General features: G+C 36.1%; 1 protein-coding gene across 15 annotated transcripts in view; it reads left to right on the top strand.

The window, feature by feature from the left end:
- The window catches only part of SCMH1 (sex comb on midleg homolog 1 (Drosophila)), a 106107-nt gene that overhangs the window by 37992 nt on the left and 50999 nt on the right, over positions 1–17116 (top strand). For 12 of the 15 annotated variants that reach the window (XM_005866046.2, XM_014539531.1, XM_005866043.2 and 9 more), the window contains one exon: positions 10934–11022. The exons of 2 other annotated variants lie outside the window; for them this stretch is intronic. In XM_005866046.2, coding sequence (XP_005866108.1) covers positions 10934–11022 — 89 coding nt within the window. Of the gene's footprint in view, positions 1–5270; positions 5317–10933; positions 11023–17116 lie in introns of all 15 variants that reach the window. One more of the 15 variants, XM_014539533.1, reaches the window with a different exon arrangement.

Here is a 17116-nt window from a genome sequence, read left to right as displayed (position 1 = left end):
AAGGACAATGTGGGTTTAACATAGCTAAAATCACCGCCAGAGAAATATACTAGTATTCCCATTCAGAGTGGGAAATACTGAGAACACAGCTAAGACTTATTGGATTAGAGCAGTGGTTCTCAACCTTCCTAATGCCGTGACCCTTTAATACAGTTCCTCATGTTGTGGTGACCCCCACCCATAAAATTATTTCGTTGCTACTTCATTACTGTAATTTTGCTACTGTTATGAATCGTAATGTAAATATCTGATATGCAGGATGTATTTTCATTGTTACAAATTGAACATAATTAAAGCATAGTGACTAATCACAAAAACAATATGTAATTATATATGTGTTTTCCGATGGTCTTAGGCGACCCCTGTGAAAGGGTCGTTCGACCCCCAAAGGGGTCGCGACCCACAGGTTGAGAACCGCTGGATTAGAGCATTGGCTATTGGGGAATCAGAAGGAAGAGAGTGAATTGAAAGTGTAAAGAACTAGAGATAGCAGTCTTGGGAAGATAACTACTTTTGGTAGGAAAGGACACATAATTCTGAAGGAAAAGAAGGAAGCAAGGAGTAGCAATTTATACAGGAACAAAAGAGAATCATAAAATCAAAAGATACACCAAACCTCCCATCCCAACCCAAACAGGCTCTTCTACTAAAGAAACTATATTTCACTATGCCAACAGAAATACTCAAGATCCCTGCCAAAACAGAACCTCCTGTTTTTGCTGGTCCAGAAAAATATAAGACATTTCAAATGATTAGTAAACAGTAGTCAACATCTGTAAAAAGTTTCTATATGGAAAAAAAAAACACCGCAAGAAGATGAAGGTAAAACCATTTTAATTACTGAAAATCCTCCTGCCAAAATCAGTGACTCACCAGAGGAAAGTTGTTGTTGTACACCAACTCAAATTCAATTAAACAAGTATTGACAGATAGGAAATACACTGAATCACAAATTTTAAAAGTCAAACTAGAAATGCACAATGGACATCACATAAAAGAAGTGAAAATAGAATTTTCCAAACTCAGGAAAAAATTGAAAAACGACAAAATAATCTCAATTGAAGACCCAATTCCAGGGTACTTGGCTCAGTTGATCATTCCCATTAGCCAGGGTTGCAGGTTCAATTCTCGGTCAGGGTACATACAAGAATCAACCAATGAATGCATGAATAAGTGGAACAACAAATCATTGTCTCTCTCTCTCTTTCCCTCCCCCTTTCTTTTCTCTCACTCTGTCTCTCAAATCAATTTTTTAAAAAAGTAGCCCCTGGCTGTTTTGGCTCAATGGATAGAGCATCAGCCTTTGAACTGAAGGGTCCCGGGTTCAATTCCGGTCAAGGGCACATTCCCGGGTTGTGGGCTCAATCCCCAGTAGGGGGCATGCAAGAGGCAGCCAATCAGTGATTCTCTGTCATCACTGATGTTTCTATCTCTCTCCTTTCCTCTCTGAAATTAATAAAGATATATTAAAAAATCAAAATAAAATAAAAAGTAGGGAGACATCCAAATACTTTTTATGAGGCAGGTAGAACTTTGATATCTAAACTTGATTTCAGCACATACAACACACACACAGAGTCATGTATGAATGTTGTTATAAAAATCTTAAATACAATATTAGGAATTAGAGTTCAACATATTAAAACAATTCATCATGGCAAAGTAAAGTGTTTTTTTCTGGGAGTAGATGAGTGTATAAAAAAAGCTGTGGTAGCCCTAGCCGGTTTGGCTCAGTGGATAGAGCATAGGCCTGCGGACTGAAGGGTCCCAGGTTTGATTACAGTCAAGGGCACAAGCTCGGGTTGCGGGCTTGATCCCCAGTTGGGGGTATGCAGGAGGCAGCCAATCAATGATACCCTCACATCATTGATGTTTCTATCTCTTTCTCTCCCCCTCTGAAATCAATAAAAATATATATTTAAGAAAAAAAAAAGCTGTGGTAAATTTTACACAATGGAATACTAAGCCATAAAAAAAAAAGAAGGAAATCTTCCTTTTTGCAACAGCATGGATGGACCTGAAGAGTATTATGCTAAGTGAAATAAGTCAGAGAAAGAAAAATACCATGTGATTGCACTTGTATGTGGAATCTAATGAACAAAATAGAAACAGAGTCATAAATACAGAGAACAGACTGACAACTATCAGAGGGGAGGGTGCTTGGGGGGCCAGGTGAAAAAGGTGAAAGGATTAAGTAAAAAAATAATAAAACACCTCATAGACACAGACAACAGTATAGTGATTACAAGAGGGAAAGGAGGATGAGGGAAGATAAATGGTGATAGAAGGAGATTTGACTTTTGGTGGTGAACACAATGCCATATATAGACAATGTATTATAGAATTTTACACTTGAAACCTATATAATTTTATCAACCAATGTCAGCCCAATAAGTTCCATAAAAATAAAATTTTAAAATGATGCTCAAATCTCTAATGAGGAAAATCAAATCAAAACCACAATGAAAAAAAACAACAAAAACATTTCACACCCATTAGGATTGTTGCCTATTATCAAATAAGTAGAGAGTAACAAATGTTGGTGAGGATGTGAAGAAATTGGAACTATTGTGTATTGCTAATGGGAATGTAAAATGGTGCAGCCACTATGGGAAACATAGCAGTTCCTCAAAAATTTAAAAATAGAATTACCATATGATCCACAAATTCCACTTTAGGGTATATAGGCAAAATAATGAAAGCAGGACTCAAGCAGATATTTTTATACCTATGTTTAGCTGTATTATTCACAATAACCGAAAAGTCAGAGAAACCCAAGTCTTCCTCAGCAGAAGAATGAATAAACAAAATGTGGTATATACATACAGTGGAATATTATTCAGCCTTTAAGAGAAGGAAATCCTGACACATGCTGTAGTGTGGATGAACCTTGAAGACATTTTGCTAAGTATTTCAAGCAGTCACAAAGGACAAATAGTATATAATTCCACTTAAAATTGAGAAATTCACAGAAACAGAAAATAACATGGTGGTTGCCAGGAGCTGGGAGGAAAGTGGGAGTTATTGTTTAATAGGTATAGAGTTTCGGGTGGGGAAGATGAAAAAATACTGGAAATGGATGGTGGTCATGGTTGCACAACAGTGTAAATGTACTTAATACCATTTGTTTTTGAGGAAGGGAAAGCATATACATACATACACATGTATAACATGCAGGAAATTATATTTTTACAGACATAGTTTTATAAAAAGAAGCACTGGAATGTTACACCAGAAAATAATGAAAAGGTCACAACCTATTGGGAGTGAGAAAACAGTAAAAATTACAGGAAGGAGAATGAAACTTCTCTGAGAATACCCTTTTATATTCTTTGGATTTTTGAAATGTAAATGTTTTAATAAAATCAAAAAAGATGAACGAAGCATATTCTAAAATTGACTACAAACAGAAACAAACTGAACTGTGGATATAATAACCACATTGAAAAAAGAATTAATTCAAATAACCTGAACACAGAATCTTCTCAATATACTTTTAATGGGGCATATTTTAAAGAAAAAGTGGAACTGCAAAGAAATTCTGACTTTTTCTTAATGTTAATGGGTTTTTATGTATTAAACATAGAGCAAATGAGTAAATAAGATACAAATATAGAATGGGAGATGAAGAACCTTGCAATATAGAATTTGAATTGGAGTTATCTGTATGAACTCTTAACTTTAAAGTTAAGATACCTTCAATTCAAATCACTCATGTACAGGGCTGGGCAAAAGTAGGATTACTGTGCCATTGTGACATTCTTTTGAGTTAATAAAGCTAATATAATAATCATAACCTGCATGTTCCATATATATATATATATATATTCCCCCCCAAGTTTTGTTTATTGAAAAGGCCTAGAAGCAATGATACCTCAGAAGCAATAAGCATACCTTGGTTTCTAAATCACATTCTCTACTAAAAGGAATCAAGATTTTTGGAGAAATGGCTGATTCTAAGGCTGAGCAGAAGAGAAAATATAAGATGATTCTGGAACATTTTATGTCAGGAGAGAAGTCTCAAAGAATGATGAGGACATATCAAAAGGACACAGGAGCCAACTTGGAGGAGTTCTTACTAACCAAAATTGAAACAATATGAGTATCAAAAAGAATAAAAAGAACAATGGTAATAGCATTCATGGATCCCAGTGATAGATAAAAATATCAAGAGTTGCACCCCTAGCCGGTTTGGCTCAGTGGATAGAGTGTCAGCCTGTGGGCTGAAGGGTCCCGGGTTCGATTCTGGTTAAGGGCACATGCCCGAGTTGTGGGCTCGATCCCCAGTGGGGGCGTGCAGGAGGCAGTCAATAATTCTCTCTCATCATTGATGTTTCTATCTCTCCCTCTCCCTTTCTCTCTGGAATAAAAAAAAAAATTTTTTTTAAAGAGTTGCAGGGAAACATCATCTTTACAGAATACCAGCTAATAAAATATAGATGGAATGGTAGAAAATTATTTTAATTTATTCAGGGAAGGATAATCAATGAATGTTGAGACCAGAGGGTAAAAAATCTTATTGGAAAATATGATATTCACATAATCTCAAAGTTCTTCCCTCTGATGGCCTATTAACTACAAAGGGGAATTGCTGTGAGGAAATCTGCAACTTAACAGTTAGAATTTAGTATCATCAATAATTTGACAAATTGATACTATGTGCCTCTTGAAGTAAAGCAGTAAAAAGTACTCAACATTACTTGTATAGTATCTATGTTAAAACTGTTTAGCATCAATGTAATTGTAAGGAAACAATCCGAAAAATTCCAAATTGTGGGATATTCGGTAAAATAATTAGCCCAGACTCTTCATGAAAAACAAAAGAACAAGGCTATTGTACATTGATGGTGTCTAAAGAAACATGACAACCAAATGCAATATGTGATTCTTTATTGGACCCTGTATTTAAAAAAAATTAAACAGTTATAAACATTTTGGGGAACATAAGAATATTAAAGTTCTTGGGTATGGTAATATTGCAGCGTTAAAGGGGAATGTCTTTGTTCTGAGGACAAATGTACTGACATATTTGGGGTGAAGTCTCATGATGTCTCTAACTTTCACATAGTCCAAAGGAAAAAGTGTGTGTAGATATATGGAAACAAAATGTGGTGAAATGTTAGTTATTGAATCTAGGTGAAAGATGCATAGTTGTTCATATACTGGTTTTGCTATTTTTCTCTAGGTTTAAAATTTTTCAAAATAAAAAGTTTTGAATAAATTATGTATGTAATTATACATATATATGTGTGTGTGTTCATGTTCCCCAGGCCTCCTCTGGACCTCTCCCCAGAGTTGCTGAATCAGAATCTCTAGGTAATGGGGCTTGGGATTCTGCATGGTAAATGGCTCTCCCGAGACTCTAATGCAATTGGTCTGTCTATATTTGGGAAGCATTGTTCTAGAAGAGCATTCTTCTCCATTAAAGTCTTGTATGGTGTGTGTATGTGTGCGTGCGTGTGCGTGTACGTGTGCGTGTGTTCTGTTCACATAGGAACAATCATTACTCCCTTGCAGAGTCCTCTAGGGGGGAAAATGGAAAGGTAGAATGATTCACCCGTGAAGTTATCTCAATGCTGCCAACCTTTTCCTCACATACCCTTGTTTTACTGATCTCTTTTACTACTCAAGAGTATGATTGTTTCTTCTAATTAGATCCGTCTGGATCACTAGTTCTCAAACTTGGCTGCCAGTTAGAATCAATTAGGGAACTCAGTATGTAGGCCTTAGAGCAGTTAAATCAGAATGCCTGGGGGTGATTCTGATGTATTCTTTAATGCTCCCCAGGGGATCCCAGTGTCCAAGTTTGATAGTCGTTGATTTAAAGCAGAAGCTGGCCTCTGTGAGACCACTAGCCAAGTATGTCAGGATCCTAGTACAAACTCCCTGCTCAGCAAACTTGATCACGTGCTCTGGTGTATTTGTGGTACATTGACTTGAACCCTTTGTATGTTTCTGTCACTGATCAGCCTTCTCATTTGCTAAGTAGTCTCCAGGGCCTGTCAATAGAAAAGGGAATTTTTAAGATGCATATCTCATTTTCTGGTCATAGAAATTTGAACTCTTTATAGAAATGTAGAGGGTGGAGGGACAAAAACAAAATTTTAGAGTGAAGTAACTTAACCATGGTGGCTTAAATGCTTATTTATAAAGTTAATTTTTACAATATTTACTGAACTTCTTTTTTTCTGTACCAAAACCCCTGGCATTGGGTAATGCCAGACCATCTATACCTATGACTATCTCAAGATTAGTCACAACCCCCACCTCCAATGAAATTAACCTGAATTAACTTGTGTTTGAATCTGTATATGGGAATGTAGCAGCAAAATGGTGATAGAGTCCTATCAGAGGTAAAAGGAACCTTAACAATCCTTCCCAAGAACAATCACTTCTTCCTAAGAAAAGACAGTTTATTTAACATCTCCCAGTTCCACTTCTTGTTTCTCTCAGTCTTGGGGTAGCATGGAGATAGGTCACCAAACCTCAGTTTGGAAGCACTGCTTTAACTCAGTATCCTCCTCTGACAACTACAGAAATAAGAAAAGAGAAATGAGTTGTTCGAGGTTGTACAGTGAGTGACATATTTCTGTACATGTATGTAAAACTCCTCTGGGAGGAGAGAATGAGTTGGGAGTGTCATGGAATCATCTTGACAGCCATATGTCTAATAACTTCACAAACCTTAGAATTATTATATAGGACAGTAGTGGGGTGGAGAGTAGGGCCCATAACAGGTGGTTTCTGGTATGAGTGCTGTTCTGTTACCTGCCACCAGAGGGCATGAACTATGATTAGATTCTGGACCTGTTGCTCTGCATTTAAGTCCAGAGCTTCAAGAAGACGCTGTTAAAGTTTAAACAGCTGGACCCTAACATATTTAGTAGCCTCACCATCTGGTGAGCACCTGGAAGCTTTTATAACTGGTTCCATGTCAGTATTTTTAAGGTAAGCACATAACACTTGCAGCATGCCTAGGTTTAGAATTAGAGACCTGGCTTTGTAAAATTCACTCAGCCACTTACTAGCTTAGTTATGTGGCTACTGATAAGTTGCTTTACCTTTACTTTTAACCTTGAGTTTCCATAGCCTCACCTGCCAGATCATTAATAAACTGTGCCACACGTGATTTTTATAGCATTCATCAATTCCTGGCACCCATTTAATAAGAGGAGATTTTCTTCTTTGTTCAATAAAACTCTTATTGAGCTTATATTCCAGTTGGAAAATGCATACACATTACAAGGGAAAATAAAGAAAAATTCAGGCAATGATAAGAATTAAGGATAAATAGAAGGGAGTGGGATTTAGAAGGCTATTTTAGATAGGGTAGTCTAGGAATGCCTCTCTGAGGAGCTGAGATTTCAGCAACTACTAATTGTTAAAGATTTGAGGAAAGGGAAGGGTTTTCGTGGCAGAGGGATGAAGCTTGGTATGTTCGAGGAATAGAAAGGCCAGTGCGTGGAGGACAGAGGAGTGATAGGAAATGAGTTATAAGAAGTAAGCAAGTTCCAGATTATGTAAATCTTGTTAACATACATAAAGATTTTAGATTTATTTTGTATTATGGGATGTGAGCATAAAAGTGTGATCTGATTTATATTTTAAAATACATAAACATTCTGGCTGCTAAGTGGAAAACACAGTAGGAGGCAAAAGTGGAAGCGGGGAGTCTGTTACAAAGCTCTTGCAGTAGTCTATGCAAAATCTGACTGTGACTTAAGTTAGGGTGATTAGTAGTGAGTGAGAATATATAATGGTGAGAAATTATTTGATTTAGGATACATGAGATGAAAGAGCCATCAAGACTTGCTAATTAATTGTATTTGAGAGGTAATAGCAAGGGAGGAATCAAGAGTGACTTAGTGTAGGCTTTTTGGTCTGAGCACCTGGGTTTAATAAGTAGTGCATTAACTGAGATGAGATGAGAGGACGAGGAAAGGAACAAGTTTGGAGGGAGTAGCAAAGTCAAGGGTTCTGTTTTTGCCTTAGCCGGTTTGGCTTAGTGGATAGAGTGTTGGCCTGTGGACTAAAGGGTCCCGGGTTTGATTCTAGTCAAGGCCACATACCTCGGTTGTAGGCTCCGGGCTCTCATCTGGGGCATGCGGGAGGCAATCAATCGATGCGTCTCTCTCACTTTGGTGTTTCTCTCTTGTTTCTCCCTCTCTCTTCCACTCTCTAAAAATCAATGGAAAAAATATCCTCGGGTGAGGATAAAAAAAATAAAAATTCAAGCACTTTTGGATTCCAGGTAGAGTTATAGAATAAAGCAGTTGTAAATACGAGCATGAGGTTTAGGCTGGACATGTAAATTGGCAGTCATTATTTGACAGGAGAAAAGCGGGGATTATGAAATGATCAGGCACTGAGGTACCCACCTTGCAAGCACCCAGGCCATTGTTTAACTTGAGACCTTCAAATTGTCATTTTTCTTTTTCCTGCTTTCACAAACTTATGACTTCAATTATTTTTACCTAGAGAGATAGTATGGAAAAATTGAATGATGAAATATTTGAAGATATTAATGTGATGATTAATAATGAAGGCTCTGGAGACAGAGGAGTTGGGTTTAAATCCTGTCTCTTGAATATTGTATTTATTAAAATTATAACCTTAGATATTTTACTTAATTTCTCTGACCTCAGTCTTTTAATCTATAATATTATAAATAATAGACAGCATTTGTCTAACATTTAGTATATACCAGGCAGAATTTTAAGTCCTTTACATGTATTAATCTTTAGAATAACCCACTGAGGTTGTTTTCCCCACACATAGACTGGGCCTGAACTTGAATTTCTTCAGAAATTTAATTTTTTTTCTTTTAACCATGATAAAGGAAGAGTAGTAGTCAAGATTCTTTGGGCTATGAGTGAAAAAAAACAACTCAAACCAAGTGAAAGGAGGGGACAGGAATTACAGATTCATATAATGGAGAAGTCTAAGGCCTGGTATTGAATATGTCTGAACACAGGGCTTTAAACACTCTCATGTCTCTCCATCATTTGCTCTACCTTGGCTTTATTCTCAGTTCTGTTCTCCATGTAGCAATGCCAAATCTACAAACTCTGTCTAGCCATGATCTTGGAGAAAGACTCTCCTCCAATATGCATATCATATCAGAAAACAGTTGACCCAGCTTGGTAAATACATGCACACTCTTGGTCTAGGGCAGGGATGGGGAACCATTTTGCTGCCAAGGGCCATTTGGATATTTATAACATAATTCCCTTAACATAAATTTATGCTGCTATGAAAAAAAGCTCCTAGATTTACTGAACTTCAAGTCCCCCCTGTGGTTGCCTTGGCAAGGCCAGACCAAATGTTTTTGTGGGCTGGATGCTCCCCACCCCTGGTCTAGGGGAATCTAATGCTCTTGAATGGCATTATTTTCCATTCCACAGTTAGGCAGAGAGAGCCATGCGACAGACATTCTCAACAAATTACGTAGAATTAGGATGGGATTTTTTTCCAAAAGGGGGGGCGGGGGCGGGGAGGGAAGCTAGACAAGCCAAAAAAGTGATGGTAGTTTTAGATTAAGTGATAGGAGCATCCATATTGCTGTCGCCATTGTTGGTGTAATTGAGCTACCCCAAGTTATCTTCCGGCCTTAGAGGCTTGGCTTAGCCTAGCCAGCTTTGAGACTAAAAGTTTAAAAGATATAGGGTGGTAAATCTTATTAGTTCTATTTTCTTCTCCCTTCTTGCTTCTTCACCAATAATTTAATTTTAATCCCAAAAGCTGATTCTTCCTTTTTCATTTTATCTACACACTGTTGAACATAGTGGTTAAGAGTATAGTATGGGCTCAAGGGTCAGATTGTCTGGGTTTCAATCCTATCTTTGTCATTTGCTCACTTAGAAATCTTCATCAGTTTACTTTATATATCTTTTCTCATCTATAAAATGAAGATAATATCTACCTCACTGGGTTGCCTTGAGGATTAGATGGTCAGTGGAAAGTGATTGGCACGATGTCTGACCCACAATAAAGAGTTCAAAAATATCAGATTCTATTGTAATTTCCAGCTCTGCAGCTTTGGTGCAGCCTCTGTTCTTTTGTCAGAAATGGGAAAACTGAGGTAGATTGGGAGGCTATGAAAAAAGCACTAGATTTCGGTATCTCAGGAGAGAGTTGAAGCCAAATTGAAAGAAGTACTTGGAACTTCTTTCCACTAACTGGAAGACCTAACTACAATAATGATCTTATTTTTATAATTAATTAATTAAATGGTACATTCTTATTGACTTTTCCTTACTGAATGACAATGGACAATTAACTTCTCTAGGCTTTTTACTTTTTTTGTAAAATGAATATCTTTGGACAGGATGATCCCTTTCATCTTCATCATTGCCTGATCCTTCGTTGGTTAAGTAAAATTGAAGATCAAAAAGTGTTTTGTACTTGGTGTGTATGTGTGTGAAAGAGAAGTGAGAGAGCGCACACACCAAAGAATGAGAGAAAGAGAAAAATAGTGAGTTAGTTTATATTGAAATAAACTAAAAAGATTTACTTGTATATTGGGCTTATCAGTTGACATATTTGGTTTCTTAAGAGATGATTAAGAAGAACTTTCACACTCTACTCTTTTCTAAGTATTTGTTAATTTTATCTCACATCTATTTTAGATTTTTCAAGGAAAACTTTTTAGGTGCTATGAATCTGTAATACTTGTTTTGTAGTCAGGCCACTTGGTTGGGGACTTTGTTCCACTACTTGCTTTGCAACATTACACTTGGGCAAGTTACATTCCCGCTATGTGCCTCATTTTCTCATCTGTCTGATGAGGCATTTCCTCTATTTAACCTTTAAGTCCTTTCCTAACAGTCTATGATTCTGTAACATAGACTAGGTGGATTCCAAAGGGAAAACTTGATATTGCCATTTCCTTTGAAACATATTTTTTATCTGTTGCCTATTATGTTTGCTGCAGGATTTCGGTTGAATGCCTCCTCTTGGCCCATGTTCCTTTTGAAGACACTAAATGGAGCTGAAATGGCTCCCGTCAGGATTTTCCACAAGGTATGGTGTCCCTCAGATATCACCAACTCTAAATTGCTTAAGGTCATATGCTTATATTCTTTCAATTACTTAGCCTCTGATATCTACATTATACTTATGGCCTGAGGATGCCTTCTCAGAAACTAATTCAGCAGAAGGATTGTTTAGTACCTTATGAAGCAGCAATTATCCCCAGAGGCTAATTATAAATATAGACTATAAATTATGATTATTGGTTTTTGGGTCCCAGCTCTACCAATAACCTATGTCCTTTTGATTTCATGTATAAAGTGGGATTCTGTCTAACTTACAGGATAGTTAAGTTAAAATGTGTTTAGTAGTAAAGTATATAAAATGTGATATAAATCTAGAGGAGCTGTTCTTGTTATAAATCTTGGAGTTCCATAAAGTTCTTATACTAAACAGAGAAAGGAAGGAGACAATTTTGAGTGCCTATAGTATGTTTGGAGTTTATATACACTATCTCACTTAATACCCACACTTAACTTTCTGAAACAAATATTATTTCCACTTAGTAGTTAAGGAAACAAATACTTTTGAATAAGGAACTTACCCAAGATCATATGGCTAGTAAGTGGTGGAATAGGGATCAATAACCCATATTCATTTTTCTTTATTTCTCCAGGGATGAGGCACTCAGTCTGCTCTCAGTTGAATTCTTTATCTTTAATGAAGTTATAGAGTTATAAAGGAAACTGAATTAGTGTTGCCTGTGCTGCTATTAAAGTCTAAACCCTAAAGCACTCTGGCTTCCAGAATATATATATATATAGTGTACTGGGCAACTTAAAAACCCTTTCACTACAGAATAACTCAAAATGTTTGGTGGGGGCAACAACTATTCTTTTAAATGCTTTGTTGAGCTTACTAAAAAGGAAGAAAACTCGCCCTAGCTGGTTTGGCTCAGTGGATAGAGCATTGGCCTACGGACCAAAGGGTCCCAGGTTTGATTCTGGTCTAGAGCATGTACCTCGGTTGCAGGCTCCTCTCTGGCCCGGGCCCTGGTCAGGGCATGTGCAGGAGGCAACCAATCGATGTGTTTCTCTCACACTGATATTTCTCTCTGTCTTTCCCTCTCTCTTCCACTCTCTCTAAAACTCAATGGGAAAATATCCTCAGGTGAGAATAAAAAAGAAAGAAAACTCTCCAGAGGCTAAAATGAAGGAGGAAAACTAGAGTGTTAAGTGCATGCACTAAACCTGCAGGTATTTTAAGGAGCTTTCCAATAATCTTGTCTTTTACCAGCCACAGTAGGATAGAAGATGAGGCCTTGGGCCCAAGCAAGCCAGGAATGGACCCGAGACTGCATATATAAAACCAGATCAAATACCTCAAATGTTTACTCCTTAGTGAAAGACTGTTACATTGATGAGGAGAGTCTCTGCCTGGGCTCTGGGTAGGGACAGCAATGGAGTCATCTCCTTGATAAAACAGTCTTTCCCTCATGGAAATCCAGGGTTCAGATATGGTACCTGGATTGTCTAGAAACTCCAGAGTTGTATGGAGATATTTCTGAGTGCCCAGCAGAAGCAAACCCAAAACCTCTCTAGAGAGTTTGGTTGCTTTCAACCCAGATGTCATAGAAGTTCCCAAAGTGAAGTACCAGTGAAAATGAGTACTCCCTTCAGAATTACAGAGCTCTCAAAAACTCTCAAAATAAATCCAACATGGTGGGACATTAGTAGACACAACAAACAGTACGACTATAACCCCAAGGACTTTCAGAATAGAAATATCAGATAGATAGAGATTATAAATTAAATTTTTGAAAATGATTAAAGAATGAAAAGAAGAAAATTTTATTATTTTGTGGTTGTTGTTAATCCTCACCTGAGGATATTTTTTCCATTGGTTTTTCAGAGAGAGTGGAAGTGAGGGAGGAAGGAAGGGAGAGAGGAGGTGAAGGAAGGGGAAGAGGAGGGCGAGAGAAAGAGAAACATCTATGGGAGAAAACACATGAATTGGTTACCTCCCACATCCTCCTGACCAGTTCGGGGTTCAAACCTGCAACCCAGGTATACCCTTGATAACTTTGGAGCATGGGCCAATGTACACATTGGCCAGGGCAAAGAGAGGAACTTTTTTAAATGATAAAAGTATAAAACCCTATTTTTCAAAGACAGATTTGAGAAAAAAATTGAACATCTGTAAATGAAACTTAACCATTAAAAGTGAAAGTTAATTATAGGTATATAAGCAACATAGACATAGATAAAAGAGAATTAACTGAAAGACATGTAAGGAATTTCCTCAGAATGCAGCACAAATCAAGAAATGGAAATATTAAAGAGAAGAGACAAAAACAATAATATTAGAAGGTCCATTAATGTTGAATATGAAATCCAGAAATAGTAACTAGAAAGAATAGAAAAGAACCAATATTTGCAAAGATAATGACGGAATTTTCCAGAATGTATAGTAAAGGCAAATATACAGCTTAAAACATCATGGTATAAGAGGTTTATGGGGGGAAAGGAGAACCTATGTAATACTTTCAACAATAAAGATTCAGAACCATTAAAAAAAAAATCATGGTATAACTAAAGTCAAAAGAAAAGATCTGAGCAAGTACTCACACAGAATTCCTTCAAAAGGATTGCACTTAGGCTGACAGCACATTTCTTGACAGCAGCAGTTCAAAACAAAGATAATAGGATAATATCTCCAAAGTTCTTAGGAAAAAAAGTTGTCCATCTAGAATTTTATATCTAGTTAGAGTATTATTTCAGAATGAATATAAAATGAAGACATTTTCAAACAAACTAATGTAAGTAGATGCCAACATAACTACTGAAAGAACAACTGAAGAATATATTTCAGGAAGATCATTGAACCCAGAAAGGAAGAAATGAGATGCAAGAAATAGTGGTGAGAAAAGACTGGGTAACGTGGGCAAAGCTAATCAAGCATTGCCTATAATTATTTAAAACCAATTATAATAACAAAAGTGATTAATTCTCAGCATAACATTGTGAAACTAAATTATCAAACACTGTTAACTTAGGAGTAATTAAAATATTCTAAGGTTTTTGTAATGTGACTAGAGATAAAGATGAGTTTTAGACTGACTTATGTCAACTATACAGTTATAGTCTTAAGGAGATCCACTGAAAGATTATAAATAGAATGGTTAACATCTGAATTAATGAGGCGGGGAAGGGAAGAAAATTCAGTCAATTGTAAAGGGAAAAAAGAAACTTAAAAATCAAGTAAAATAGGAAAACCCAGCAAGATGGCGGCATAGGTAAACACCGCAGACTGCTGCCGCATAAGAGGTTTATGGGGGGAAAGGAGAACCTATGTAATACTTTCAACAATAAAGATTCAGAACCATTAAAAAAAAAATCATGGTATAACTAAAGTCAAAAGAAAAGATCTGAGCAAGTACTCACACAGAATTCCTTCAAAAGGATTGCACTTAGGCTGACAGCACATTTCTTGACAGCAGCAGTTCAAAACAAAGATAATAGGATAATATCTCCAAAGTTCTTAGGAAAAAAAGTTGTCCATCTAGAATTTTATATCTAGTTAGAGTATTATTTCAGAATGAATATAAAATGAAGACATTTTCAAACAAACTAATGTAAGTAGATGCCAACATAACTACTGAAAGAACAACTGAAGAATATATTTCAGGAAGATCATTGAACCCAGAAAGGAAGAAATGAGATGCAAGAAATAGTGGTGAGAAAAGACTGGGTAACGTGGGCAAAGCTAATCAAGCATTGCCTATAATTATTTAAAACCAATTATAATAACAAAAGTGATTAATTCTCAGCATAACATTGTGAAACTAAATTATCAAACACTGTTAACTTAGGAGTAATTAAAATATTCTAAGGTTTTTGTAATGTGACTAGAGATAAAGATGAGTTTTAGACTGACTTATGTCAACTATACAGTTATAGTCTTAAGGAGATCCACTGAAAGATTATAAATAGAATGGTTAACATCTGAATTAATGAGGCGGGGAAGGGAAGAAAATTCAGTCAATTGTAAAGGGAAAAAAGAAACTTAAAAATCAAGTAAAATAGAACTCTAGGAAATACAATAAATTTAAATATATCAGTTATCACAAGAAATGAGCTTAAACTCATCAATTTAGTCTAACAGATTAGATTGTTTTTAAATCTACATGCTATTTACAAAAGATCCTGATAAAATATGCCCCAAAATGTTGAAAGTAAAAGAATATAAAAGATATACCAGGCAAATCATTATCAAAATAAAGCTAGTGTTGCCCTGGCCAGTGTGGCTCAGTTGGGTGTCATCCTGTGTTCAGAAAGGTTGCCAGTTTGACTACCAGTCAAGGCACTCTCCTGGTTGCAGGCTTGATCCCCAGTGGGGGGCATGCAGTAGGCAGCCAATCAAAGATGTTTCTCTCTCTCTCCTTCTCCCTTTCTCTATAAAAATCAATAAAAATATATATTTTTAAAAAGCTGGTGTTAACTGTACTGAAATCAGACAAAGGAGACTTTGAGGCTAAAAAGCATTTAGAGGTCATTATCTAATGATTTTTTAAAAGTGCAGTTCAGCCATGGCCGGTGTTGCTCAGTGGTTGGAGCATCGGTCCACACACCGAAGACTTTCAGGTTTGATTCCCCGTCAAGGGCACAGGACATATACCTGCATTGCGGGTTCTCTTCTCAATCCTGGTCTGGGCTCATGCAGGAGGCAACCATTTGATGTCTCTGTCCCTTTCTCTCTCTCTCTCTCTTTCTCTCTACCCCCCTCCCTGCCTCCCTCCTTCTTTCTACTCTCTCTGAAAAGCAATGGGAAAAATCCTCTGGTGAGGATTAACAAAACAAAACCAAAAAAAAGTACAGTTTACCACAAAAATGAAAGTTATAAATATGTATGCTCCTAAAGAACACAGCCTCAAAGTATATAAAGCAAAATTTGACAGAATTACATGGAAAAATTGGAAAATCCACAATCACTAGTGGCTAATTTAATACATATCTCTGAATAATTGATAAATTAAGCAGACAAAAAAATTGGCCTATCAGTCATCATAAGCTAATCTGAATTAAATTAGTTGATCAATTTGTAAAAATCAGTTGCATTCTTAACAATTGGTTTGAAAATAAAAATTTTAAAAGATATAATTTATTATAGCAATAAAGTTACAATGCATCTAGAAAATGTTAGTAAAAAGCAAGAGTTTTTATAGAGTAAATTTAAAAATGTATATTAAAGAAGAAATCTATATTAAAGAATACTTAACCAATGGAAAATGCTATCATGTTCATAGATGGGAGGGTTCAATATTATATATACAAAAGTTACTTTTTCCCAAATTAATCTATAAATTCATTGGGATTCCAGTCAAAATCCAAATAGGGTTTTTATGTGGAACTTGAAAAGCTGATTCTAAAATTTATACAAAAGGTGAAGAGAAGAGCCAGAGAACATATACTAGGTGTACCGGTTAATAATGCGGATTTTTTTCAATAGCTGAAGTTACACATATGTTGATATATATGCAGTTTGATATGTATGCTATTTTGTATTGACAGCAAGCTTCAAAACTTCATATGTCAAATTTGCTAAAGGTGTTAACATCATAGATATTTTTACACTTAAAAATGTCGAATTTCATGCCAAAAAAAAAGAGCATTTGCGGGAAGTTATAATTCATTATTTTAAAGAAAAGTGCTGCTGAAAGTTATCGTATACTTCAGGAAGCTTATGGTGAACATGCTCCATCTCAAGATTCTTGTGAACGCTGGTTTAAATGCTTTAAAAGTGATGATTTCAATGTGAAAGACAAAGAACATCCAGGTCAACCAAAAAAGTTTGAAGACCAACAATTACAAGCATTAATGGATGAAGATGCATGTCAAACTCAAAAACAACTTGCAGAAAGATTAAATGTTGCTCAGCAAACAATTTCCGATCATTTACAAGCAATGAGAATTTAAAAGAAGGAAAATGGGTGCCACATCAACTGAATAAAAGACAAATGGAAAACTGAAAAGTCATCAGTAAAATGTTGCTTCAACGGCACAAAAGAAAATCTTTTTTGCATCCAATTGTGATTGGCCATGAAAAGTGGATTTATTTTGAGAATCCCAAATGCACAAAATCATGG

This window comes from Myotis brandtii, unplaced genomic scaffold (assembly GCF_000412655.1).
Source record: "Myotis brandtii unplaced genomic scaffold, ASM41265v1 scaffold220, whole genome shotgun sequence".
NCBI classification, from domain to species: Eukaryota; Metazoa; Chordata; class Mammalia; order Chiroptera; family Vespertilionidae; genus Myotis; species Myotis brandtii.
This window is presented reverse-complemented; position numbering and strand designations above follow the sequence as displayed.